This window comes from Hyla sarda, chromosome 2 (assembly GCF_029499605.1).
Source record: "Hyla sarda isolate aHylSar1 chromosome 2, aHylSar1.hap1, whole genome shotgun sequence".
Taxonomy (NCBI): domain Eukaryota; kingdom Metazoa; phylum Chordata; class Amphibia; order Anura; family Hylidae; genus Hyla; species Hyla sarda.
In genome coordinates, this window is record NC_079190.1 from 231645273 (window position 1) to 231658055 (window position 12783).

The 12783-nt window shown below is 47.6% G+C and overlaps 1 protein-coding gene across 2 annotated transcripts in view; it reads left to right on the forward strand.

Moving 5' to 3' along the window:
* The first annotated feature begins 8475 nt into the window (after window positions 1-8475).
* The window catches only part of RBBP4 (RB binding protein 4, chromatin remodeling factor), a 38542-nt gene continuing 34234 nt past the window's right edge, over window positions 8476-12783 (forward strand). Inside the window, exons 1-3 of one of the 2 annotated variants that reach the window (XM_056556550.1) lie at window positions 8476-8817; window positions 8924-9071; window positions 9304-9449. In XM_056556550.1, coding sequence (XP_056412525.1) covers window positions 8802-8817; window positions 8924-9071; window positions 9304-9449 — 310 coding nt within the window. In that variant the 5' untranslated portion in view covers window positions 8476-8801. The remainder of the gene's footprint in view (window positions 8818-8923; window positions 9072-9303; window positions 9450-12783) is intronic. The other variant, XM_056556551.1, reaches the window with a different exon arrangement.

The following is a 12783-nucleotide window of genomic DNA, read 5'->3' on the forward strand; positions in this document are numbered from 1 at the left end:
CTATAGTAACTTCACGCTGTTCAGCCGCTGATAAATACCTGGGCGCGATGACGTAACTCAGAGGCCGGAGAAGCACGCACTTACGTGCGAAACTGCCAGCGTAGCCTCCGAGCGCCACACTTCCTGCGCCGATGCTGAGATCCAGCTCCCCGTGAACTGGACCCCACCATGCAGCTGTCTCCACCGAGCAGTGAGTGCACCTACGTATTTCTTTATTAATTCGATTTGTAAATTACTTCTATTAAAAAATCTTAATCCTTCCAGTACTTATTAGCAACTGAATACTACAGAGGAAATTCTTTTCTTTTTGGAACACAGAGCTCTCTGCTGACATCATGACCACAGTGCTCTCTGCTGACATCTCTGTCCATTTTAGGAACTGTCCAGAGTAGGAGAAAATCCCCATAGAAAACATATGCTGCTCTGGACAGTTCCTAAAATGGATAGAGATGTCAGCAGAGAGCACTGTGGTCATGATGTCAGCAGAGAGCACTGTGGTCCAAAAAGAAAATAATTTCCTCTATAGTATTCAGCAGCTAATAAGTACTGGAAGTATTAAGATTTTTTTAATAGAAGTAATTTACAAATCTGTTTAACCTTCTGGCACCAGTTGATTTAAAAAAAAAAAAAAAAAATAGTTTTCCACCGGAGTACCCTTTTAACCCCTTAAAGGGTACCTCTCATCAAAAAATCTTTTGATATATTATAGATTAATGTATGCAGAATAACTTTACAATTGCATGTTATTAAAAAATATGCTTCTTTCTATTTAATTTTCCACTTTGAAGAAATGACCACTAGGGGTCTCCCTACCAGTCCTGGCAGCAAGCATTTCAGACTCATGCTGGAGTCCTAAACACTACGAGCTGCCGGTCTGCTTTGTTCACAAAGGAGAACACTCAGAGCTGCCAGCCTGCTTTGTTCACAGTCTGTTTGGCTGTGAACAAAGCAGGCTGGCAGCTCTGAGTGTTTAGGACTCCAGCATGAGTCAGAAATGCTTGCTGACAGGACTGATCGGGAAAAATACAATAGAAAGAAGCATAAACATGCTATTGGAAAGTTATTGAACATTCAATAATCTAAAATATATCAAAAGTTTATTTGATGAGAGGTACCCTTTAAGGACTCAGCCCATTTTGGCCTTAAGGACTCAGGCAATTACATTTTTACGTTTTCATTTTTTCCTCCTCGCCTTCTAAAAATCATAACTCTTTTATATTTTCATCCACAGACTAGTATGAGGGCTTGTTTTTTGCGCGACCAGTTGTCCTTTGTAATGACATAACTCATTATAACATAAAATGTATGGCGCAACCAAAAAACACTATTTTTGTGGGGAAATTAAAAAGAAAAACGCAATTTTGCTAATTTTGGAAGGTTTCGTTTTCACGCCGTACAATTTACGGTAAAAATGACGTGTGTTCTTTATTCTGAGGGTCAATACGATTAAAATGATACCCATTATTACATACTTTTATATTATTGATGTGCTTAAAAAAAATCACAAACTTTTTAACCAAATTAGTATGTGTTACGCCGAGCGCTCCGGGTCCCCGCTCCTCCCCGGAGCGCTCGCTTCACTCTCCCCGCTGCAGCGCTCCGGTCACATCCTCTGACCCGGGGCGCTGCGATTCCGCTGCCAGCCGGGATGCGATTCGCGATGCGGGTAGCGCCCGCTCGCGATGCGCACCCCGGCTCCCGTACCTGACTCGCTCTCCGTCTGTTCTGTCCCGGCGCGCGCGGCCCCGCTCCCTAGGGCGCGCGCGCGCCGGGTCTCTGCGATTTAAAGGGCCACTGCGCCGCTGATTGGCGCAGTGGTTCCAATTAGTGTGTTCACCTGTGCACTTCCTATATCACCTCACTTCCCCTGCACTCCCTTGCCGGATCTTGTTGCCATTGTGCCAGTGAAAGCGTTCCTTGTGTGTTCCTAGCCTGTGTTCCAGACCTTCTGCCGTTGCCCCTGACTACGATCCTTGCTGCCTGCCCCGACCTTCTGCTACGTCCGACCTTGCTTCTGCCTACTCCCTTGTACCGCGTCTATCTTCAGCAGCCAGAGAGGTGAGCCGTTGCTAGTGGATACGACCTGGTCACTACCGCCGCAGCAAGACCATCCCGCTTTGCGGCGGGCTCTGGTGAATACCAGTAGTGGCTTAGAACCGGTCCACTAGCACGGTCCACGCCAATCCCTCTCTGGCACAGAGGGTCCACTACCTGCCAGCCGGCATCGTGACAGTAGATCCGGCCATGGATCCCGCTGAAGTTCCTCTGCCAGTTGTCGCTGACCTCACCACGGTGGTCGCCCAGCAGTCACAACAGATAGCGCAACAAGGCCAACAGCTGTCTCAACTGACCGTTATGCTACAACAGTTACTACCACAGCTTCAACAGTCATCTCCTCCGCCAGCTCCTGCACCTCCTCCGCAGCGAGTGGCCGCTCCTGGGCTACGCCTATCCTTGCCGGATAAATTTGATGGGGACTCTAAGTTTTGCCGTGGCTTTCTTTCCCAATGTTCCCTGCATCTGGAGATGATGTCGGACCTGTTTCCCACTGAAAGGTCTAAGGTGGCTTTCGTAGTCAGTCTTCTGTCCGGAAAAGCCCTGTCATGGGCCACACCGCTCTAGAACCACTACCCCTTACCCCTCATCTCTGAACTCTTTGATCGCCTCCAAGGTGCCCGCATCTTTACTAAATTGGACTTAAGAGGCGCCTATAACCTCATCCGCATCAGAGAGGGGGATGAGTGGAAAACGGCATTTAACACCAGAGATGGACACTTTGAGTATCTGGTCATGCCCTTTGGTCTGTGCAACGCCCCTGCCGTCTTCCAAGACTTTGTCAATGAAATTTTTCGTGATTTGTTATACTCCTGTGTTGTTGTATATCTGGACGATATCCTAATTTTTTCTGCCAATCTAGAAGAACACCGCCAGCATGTCCGTATGGTTCTTCAGAGACTTCGTGACAATCAACTCTATGCCAAAATTGAGAAATGTCTGTTTGAATGCCAATCTCTTCCTTTTCTAGGATATTTGGTCTCGGGCCAGGGACTACAGATGGATCCAGACAAACTCTCTGCCGTCTTAGATTGGCCACGCCCCTCCGGACTCCGTGCTATCCAACGCTTTTTGGGGTTCGCCAATTATTACAGGCAATTTATTCCACATTTTTCTACCATTGTGGCTCCTATCGTGGCTTTAACCAAAAAAAATGCTGATCCCAAGTCCTGGTCTCCTCAAGCAGAAGACGCCTTTAAACGACTCAAGTCTGCCTTTTCTTCGGCTCCCGTCCTCTCCAGACCTGACCCTTCCAAACCCTTCCTATTGGAGGTTGATGCCTCCTCAGTGGGAGCTGGAGCTGTTCTTCTACAAAAAAATTCTTCCGGGCATGCTGTCACTTGTGGTTTTTTCTCTAGGACCTTCTCTCCAGCGGAGAGGAACTACTCCATCGGGGATCGAGAGCTTCTAGCCATTAAATTAGCACTTGAGGAATGGAGGCATCTGCTGGAGGGATCAAGTTTTCCTGTTATTATCTACACCGACCACAAGAACCTCTCCTACCTCCAGTCTGCCCAACGGCTGAATCCTCGCCAGGCCCGGTGGTCTCTGTTCTTTGCCCGATTTAATTTTGAGATTCACTTTCGTCCTGCCGATAAGAACATTAGGGCCGATGCTCTCTCTCGTTCCTCGGATGCCTCTGAAGTTGAACTCTCTCCGCAACACATCATTCCACCTGACTGCCTGATCTCCACTTCTCCTGCCTCCATCAGGCAGACTCCTCCAGGAAAGACCTTTGTTTCTCCACGCCAACGCCTCGGAATCCTCAAATGGGGTCACTCCTCCCATCTCGCAGGTCATGCGGGCATCAAGAAATCTGTGCAACTCATCTCCCGCTTCTATTGGTGGCCGACTCTGGAGACGGATGTTGTGGACTTTGTGCGAGCCTGCACTATCTGTGCCCGGGATAAGACTCCTCGCCAGAAGCCCGCTGGTTTTCTTCATCCTCTGCCTGTCCCCGAACAGCCTTGGTCTCTGATTGGTATGGATTTTATTACTGATTTACCCCCTTCCCGTGGCAACACTGTTATTTGGGTGGTCGTTGATCGATTCTCCAAAATGGCACATTTCATCCCTCTTCCTGGTCTTCCTTCTGCGCCTCAGTTGGCTAAACAATTTTTTGTACACATTTTTCGTCTTCACGGGTTGCCTACGCAGATTGTCTCGGATAGAGGCGTCCAATTCGTGTCTAAATTCTGGAGGGCTCTCTGTAAACAACTCAAGATTAAATTAAATTTTTCTTCTGCATATCATCCCCAGTCCAATGGACAAGTAGAAAGAATTAACCAGATCTTGGGTGATTATTTGCGACATTTTGTTTCCTCCCGCCAGGATGACTGGGCAGATCTCCTCCCATGGGCCGAATTCTCATATAATTTCAGGGTCTCTGAATCTTCCTCCAAATCCCCATTTTTCGTGGTGTACGGCCGTCACCCTCTTCCCCCCCTCCCTACTCCCTTGCCCTCTGGTCTGCCCGCTGTGGATGAAATTTCTCGTGACCTTTCCATCATATGGAGAGAGACCCAAAATTCTCTCCTACAGGCTTCATCACGCATGAAGAAGTTCGCGGATAAGAAAAGAAGAGCTCCTCCCGTTTTTTCCCCTGGAGACAAGGTATGGCTCTCCGCTAAATATGTCCGCTTCCGTGTCCCTAGCTACAAGTTGGGACCACGCTATCTTGGTCCTTTCAAAATTTTATGTCAAATTAATCCTGTCTCTTATAAACTTCTTCTTCCTCCTTCTCTTCGTATCCCTAATGCCTTTCACGTCTCTCTTCTCAAACCACTCATCCTCAACCGTTTTTCTCCCAAATCTGTTCCTCCCACTCCTGTTTCCGGCTCCTCGGACATCTTCTCTGTCAAGGAGATCTTAGCTTCCAAAAAGGTCAGAGGGAAAACTTTTTTTTTAGTGGACTGGGAGGGTTGTGGTCCTGAAGAGAGATCCTGGGAACCTGAGGACAACATCCTAGACAAAAGTCTGCTCCTCAGGTTCTCAGGCTCTAAGAAGAGGGGGAGACCCAAGGGGGGGGGTACTGTTACGCCGAGCGCTCCGGGTCCCCGCTCCTCCCCGGAGCGCTCGCTTCACTCTCCCCGCTGCAGCGCTCCGGTCACATCCTCTGACCCGGGGCGCTGCGATTCCGCTGCCAGCCGGGATGCGATTCGCGATGCGGGTAGCGCCCGCTCGCGATGCGCACCCCGGCTCCCGTACCTGACTCGCTCTCCGTCTGTTCTGTCCCGGCGCGCGCGGCCCCGCTCCCTAGGGCGCGCGCGCGCCGGGTCTCTGCGATTTAAAGGGCCACTGCGCCGCTGATTGGCGCAGTGGTTCCAATTAGTGTGTTCACCTGTGCACTTCCTATATCACCTCACTTCCCCTGCACTCCCTTGCCGGATCTTGTTGCCATTGTGCCAGTGAAAGCGTTCCTTGTGTGTTCCTAGCCTGTGTTCCAGACCTTCTGCCGTTGCCCCTGACTACGATCCTTGCTGCCTGCCCCGACCTTCTGCTACGTCCGACCTTGCTTCTGCCTACTCCCTTGTACCGCGTCTATCTTCAGCAGCCAGAGAGGTGAGCCGTTGCTAGTGGATACGACCTGGTCACTACCGCCGCAGCAAGACCATCCCGCTTTGCGGCGGGCTCTGGTGAATACCAGTAGTGGCTTAGAACCGGTCCACTAGCACGGTCCACGCCAATCCCTCTCTGGCACAGAGGGTCCACTACCTGCCAGCCGGCATCGTGACAGTATGTTTATAATCCCTTTATTTTGATGACCTATAACTTTTTTATTTTTCCGTATAAGCGGCGGTATGAGGGCTCATTTTTTGCACCATGATCTGTACTTTTTTTTGATACCACATCTGTATATAAAAAACTTTTAATACATTTTTTATAATTTTTTTTATAAAATGTATTAAAAAAGTAGCAATTTTGGACTTTTTTTTTTTTTACGTTCACGCCGTTCACCATACGGGATCATTAACATATTTATTTTAATAGTTCGGACATTTACGCACGCGGCGATACCAAATATGTCTATTAAATTTGTTTTTTTACACTTTTTGGGGGTAAAATAGGAAAAAACGGACGTTTCACTTTTTTATTGGGGGAGGGGATTTTTAACTTTTTTTTTACTTTAACATTTTTTTTTACACTTGAATAGTCCCCATAGGGGACTATTCATAGCAATACCATGATTGCTAATACTGATCTGTTCTATGTGTAGGACATAGAACAGATCAGTGTTATCGGTTATCTTCTGCTCTTGTCTGCTTGATCTCAGACCAGAGCAGAAGACACCGGGAGCCGGAAAGAGGAAGGTGGGGGGACCTCCGTGCGGCGTTCTGAATGATCGGATCCCCGCAGCAGCGCTGCTGGCGATCAGATCATTCATTGAAATCGCGCACTGCCGCAGATGCCGGGATCTGTATTGATCCCGGCACATGAGGGGTTAATGGCGGACGCCCACGAGATCGTGGGCGTCGGCCATTGCCGGCGGGTCCCTGGTTGCGATCAGCAGCCGGGATCAGCCGCGCATGACACGGGCATCGCTCCGATGCCCGCGGTTATACACAGGACGTAAATGTACGTCCTGGTGCGTGAAGTACCACCGCACCAGGACGTACATTTACGTCCTGCGTCCTTAACCCCTTAAGGACCGGAGGTTTTTCCGTTTTTGCATTTTCGTTTTTTGCTCCTTGCCTTTAAAAAATCATAACTCTTTCAAATTTACACCTAAAAATCCATATGATGGCTTATTTTTTGCGCCACCAATTCTACTTTGTAATGACGTCAGTCATTTTGCCCAAAAATCTATGGTGAAGCGGGAAAAAAAATCATTGTGCGACAAAATTGAAAAAAAAAACGCTGTTTTGTAACTTTTGGGGGCTTCCGTTTCTACGTAGTACATTTTTCGGTAAAAATGACACCTGATATGTATTCTGTAGGTCCATACGATTAAAATGATACCCTACTTATATAGGTTTGATTTTGTCGGACTTCTGGAAAAAATCATAACTACATGCAGGAAAATTAATACGTTTAAAATTGTCATCTTCTGACCCCTATAACTTTTTTATTTTTCCGTGTATGGGGCGGTATGAGGGCTCATTTTTTGCACCGTGATCTGAAGTTTTTAACGGTACCATTTTTGCATTGATAGGACTTATTGATCACTTTTTATTCATTTTTAAATGATATAAAAAGTGACCAAAAATGCACTATTTTGGACTTTGGAATTTTTTTGCGCGCACGCCATTGACCGAGCGGTTTAATTAATGATATATTTTTATAATTCGGACATTTCCGCACGCGGTGATACCACATATGTTTATTTTTATTTTTATTTACACTGTGTTTTTTTTTTTATTGGAAAAGGGGGGTGATTCAAACTTTTAATAGGGGAGGAGTTAAATGATCTTTATTCACTTTTTTTTTTCACTTTTTTTTTGCAGTGTTATAGGTCCCATAGGGACCTATAACACTGCACACACTGATCTTCTATGTTGATCACTGGTTTCTCATAAGAAACCAGTGATCAACGATTCTGCCGCATGACTGCTCATGCCTGGATCTCAGGCACTGAGCAGTCATTCGGCGATCGGACAGCGAGGAGGCAGGTAGGGGCCCTCCCGCTGTCCTGTCAGCTGTTCGGGATGCCGCGATTTCACCGCGGCTATCCCGAACAGCCCACTGAGCTAGCCGGGATGCTTTCGGTTTCACTTTAGACGCGGCGTTCAACTTTGAACGCCGCGTCTAAAGGGTTAATAGCGCGCGGCACAGCGATCAATGCCGCGCGCTATTAGCCACGGGTCCCGGCCGTTGTTAGAGGCCGGGCCCGACCCGCTATGACGCGGGGCCACGCCGTGGCCCCGCGTTATAGATCGGGAGTGGACACATGACGTTCCAGTACGTCATGTGTCCTTAAGGGGTTAAGGGGTTAAAGGGGTATTCCAGGCCAAAAGTTTTTTTTTTATATATCAACTGGCTCCGGAAAGTTAAACAGATTTGTAAATTACTTCTATTAAAAAATCTTAATCCTTCCAATAGTTATTAGCTTCTGAAGTTGAGTTGTTGTTTTCTGTCTAACTGCTCTCTGATGACTCACGTCTCGGGAGCTGTGCAGTTCCTATGGGGATATTCTCCCATCATGCACAGCTCCCGGGACGTGACATCATCATTGAGCAGTTAGACAGAAAACTTCAGAAGCTAATAACTATTGGAAGGATTAAGATTTTTTAATAGAAGTAATTTACAAATCTGTTTATCTTTCCGGAGCCAGTTGATATATATAAAAAAAGGTTTTGCCTGGAATACCCCTTTAATCTTCATCCTGCCTGCGCCACTATAGGCTTCGGGATTCTTCAATCCCATGCAGCCTCTTTTCACTCTCTATATTCCCTGTGTTGTCATGGAAACAACAGGCCACACCTACTAGGCGGTGCTCGAAATTTGGAAGTCGGACGCGCGTAGTTCCACGGTTGCTCCGCCTTCGTGACGCAGAGGTCTCTGATTGGTTGCATGCTGAGCTCCTGTACGATTACGATTGGCCTAGGTTGGCGCGAATGTGCGCGACTCCGGGACACGGGAGAGGCGGGAAACAATAGCGGGAGGAGCAGACCGGACACCGGGGACACTAGGGAGGAGTTGGCCGAAGAATTGGGACAGTAAGCGGCGGAACCAGTTCTGAGAACGAGGAGCTGCCTGCTAAGCCCAGAAGGCCGCACAAGCTCTTCTAGTAGGTTTGAGCGAGCACCATGGCGGATAAGGAGGGTAAGTGTGGAGAAAGTTCATGGCTCATGTACAGTGAGTGATGGGGAGCCGGGGTATGCTCTGCGCGGTAATGCCTTCTCCTAACCACTGTCTTCCCTGTGCACAGCTGCATTTGACGATGCTGTGGAAGAGCGGGTCATAAACGAGGAGTACAAGATCTGGAAGAAGAACACCCCATTCTTGTATGACCTGGTGATGACTCATGCCCTGGAGTGGCCCAGTCTCACAGCACAGTGGCTGCCCGATGTCACCAGGTCAGTCTGCACCTACCTATACCATAGCAGTGTTTCCCAACCGGAGTGCCCCCAGCTGTTGCAAAACTACAACTCCCAGCATGCCCGGACAGCCTTTGGCTGTCCGGGCATGCTGGGAGTTGTAGTTTTGCTACAGCTGGAGGCACCCCGGTTGGGAAACACTACCATAACTTGTTACTCACATTGGAAGTCTCTCATCTTCTAAACTTTTCTAACTTTGCTTCTTTCACAGACCAGAAGGGAAGGATTTTAGCATCCACCGCCTGGTACTTGGAACACATACCTCTGATGAACAGAACCACCTGGTCATTGCCAGTGTACAGCTTCCCAATGATGATGCCCAGTTTGATGCCTCCCATTATGACAGTGAGAAAGGAGGTGAGTGCTGAGCTCCAGTGTGTGAATTCTTACCTCCAAAACAAGTGTGAACACAATGCTGTCTGTCCTAGCTCTGTGCAGTCTTTTCCATTGGTATTTGCCAAGACCTTTGCTTAAAGGGGTACTCCAGTGGAAAACAAACTCAACTGGTGCCAGAAAGTTACAGATTAGTGAATTGCTTCTATTTAAAAATCTTAATCCTTCTAGTACTGATCAGCAGCTGTATGTTCCACAGGAAGTTCTTTTCTTTTTAAATGTATTTTCTGTCTGACCACAGGGCTCTCTGCTGACATCTCTGTCAGTGTCAGGAACTGTCCAGAGCAGGAGAGGTTTATGGGGATTTGCTCCTACTCTGGACAGTTCCGGACATGGACAGAGGTGTCAGCAGAGAGCACTGTAGTCAGACTTGAAAGAACTACACAACTGGAGCATACAGCAGCTAAGTACTGGAAGGATTAAGATTTTTAAATAGAAGTCATTTACAAATCTGTGTAACTTACTAGCACCAGTTGATTTGAAAAAAAAATTGTTTTCCACCGGAGTACCCCTTTAACCCCTTAATGACAAAGGATGTAAATGTATGTCATGGGGCAGTGGTACTTAACGCACCGTGATGTACATTTACGCTCCGGCATGACAGTGAGCACCGGACTGGTTCTCGCATCATGCACGGCAGGTCCCGGCTGCTATCCGCCATTAACCCCTTAGATGCCGTGATCAATACAGATCACGGCATTTGCGGCTGTGTGGTACTTTAAATGGATGATCGAATCACCCGCAGCGCTGCTGCGGGGATCCGATCATCCAGCATGGCAGCCGGAGGTCCCCTCACCTGTCTCCGGCTGTCTCCCGGGGTCTTCTGCTCTGAGATCGAGCAGACCAGAGCAGAAGATCACCGATAACACTGATCAGTGCTATGTTCTATGCATAGCACTGAACAGTAATGGCAATCAAATGATTGCTATATATAGTCCCCTATGGGGACTATTAAAGTGTTTAAAAAAAAAAAGTGAAAATGTAAAATAAAAAAATTGAAAAATCCTCTCCCCACCCAAATTAAAAGCTAAAATGTCAGTTTTTCCCATTTTACCCCCCAAAAAAGCGTAAAAAATGAATACACATATTGGGTATCACCGGGTGCGGGCTAATGTTTTTTTTTTGTTTTGTTTTTCCTACTCCCTCCATGACTTGTTTCTAAAAAGAACAGATTTGGGGCAATACCCCTTTTGGGCCCATCCCCTCTCTGCCTTAAATGGTCACTGTCGGATAAAAAAAAATAAACTTTTGATATGTTGTAAAGCATGTATATCCAATAGGTTTTGCAATTGCTTTCATTAGAAAATGTTCAGTATTTCATGCTGAAAAAGCCAGTCAAACCACTGCCCCCATCCCCTAACCAACCAACCAACCACCCCCTGCTTGCTTGGACACATACTAGTCCTGCTGTGTCCATGCGTCATCACCTATGTCATGGACACACTTCCTTGATTGACAGATGTGAGTGCAGGACTCATAGCTGGAGGAAAAATCCTCCCACTGTCAGCTTGTGTCCCGCTACTGTCAGTGAGGACAAGCTGGGAGTTGTAGTTTTGCTAATGCTAGGGGAGATGTGAGCAGACATCATATTGAGGGAGGGGGCGGAGACCTGCACAGTGAGGCCACGCCTCCTCCCTTTGAGAAGAATTCAGACTAGTGAGCTAAATTAAAAGTGTAATAAAAAATAAAGGTGCTAGACACATAAAAATTAGATGTACATGGTCAGGATTACGTACTGAGTGATATATTTTTAAAAGTTTTATTTTATTTATTTTTTGTTGGATCGGACGAGTATACTTTAAAGACCAGGTCAATTTTTTTTATTTTTTTATTTTTTGCATTTTTTTTTCCCTCTCCTTCTAAAAAATTACTTTTTAGATACCCATGATTACATACTCATCTATTTTTTTTTTCTTTTTCTTTCTATTATTGTACCACTTAACTCCTCAATACTCGGGTGTCCCCGTGTCATGTCGGGTCGGTCCTGGCGGCTGTCAGCGGCCAGGACCTGCGGCTAATACAGGACATCACAGATCGCGGTGAGGCCCTGTATTAACCCTTCAGACGCGTCGATCAAAGCTGACCACCGCGTCTAAAGTGAAAGTGTCCTGGCTGCTCAGTTGGGCTGTTCGGGACCGCGGCGGCGAAATCGCGGCGTTCCGAACAGCTTACAGGAAACCGGGAGGGCCCTTACCTGCCTCCTCGGTGTCCGATCCACGAATGACTGCTCCGCGCCGGAGAGCCAGGCAGGAGCAGTCAAGCGCCGATAACACTGATCACAGGCATGTTAATACACACCAGTGATCAGCATGAGAGATCAGTGAGTGCAGTGTTATAGGTCCCTATGGGAGCTATAACACTGCAAAAAAAAGTTAAAATAAAGTTAAAGGTCATTTAACCCCTTCCCTAATAAGTTTGAATCACCCCCCTTTTCCCATAAAAGTGTAAATAAAAATAAACGTGGTATCGCCATGTATGTAAATGTCCGATCTATAAAAATATATCGTTAATTAAACCGCACGGTCAATGGCGTACACTTAAAAAAAAAATCCAAAGTCCAAAAAAGCGTATTTCTCGGTCGCACTTCATTGGGGGACACCTAGCTGATGGTTATATGCTCTTGCCACTAGGAGGTGCTGACACTAGGAAAAAGAAAAGCCATCTCCTCCTGGCAGGATATACCCGCCCACCTGCAGTGAAGCAACCAGTTTTATTTAGTGTCACTTAGGAGGTAGACACACAAGTCTGGGCCCCTTCTCACCCCCCCCCCCCTCCTTCCCCGTTCTGAGGGCGGCGCGGGCAGCGGCATGGCTTCCGCGGCAGTGCCGGCGGGAGCTCGCGTCTGGCGGGGCCTCTTGCCGGGCGCTGTCGCTCCTCATGCCGCACTCAACTATCCCGCCGAATAGACGAGGACTCGGAGCTTTGCTCCGTCCCCGTACTTCTCCTTCAGAGCGGCACCCGTCCGCTCCCGCAGCCTTGGTGCCGGCGGGTGTGTTGCTGGACGGGGACTGATACATATGCCCGTCCTTACAACTGTACAGTGGGGGGTCTATGTTCCCCCACCCCAGTGGCTCGCTCCTTTTGGAGGTGAGGAAGTGGGCTTAGCTCCACACAACCCCCCCACACACCCCCTCTCCCAGAAGGTGGTAACGCACAATCTTTCATTTAAAAAAACAAAAACTGAGAAACCTGCAGCTTTTCTGACCGTTTGGAGTTTGGCGCCTTCTTGTGGCCAATCCTTGCATTGCATTATATTTTAAGTTTAATGCCTGCAGTCCTGGGTTCCTAGAGTCACTCA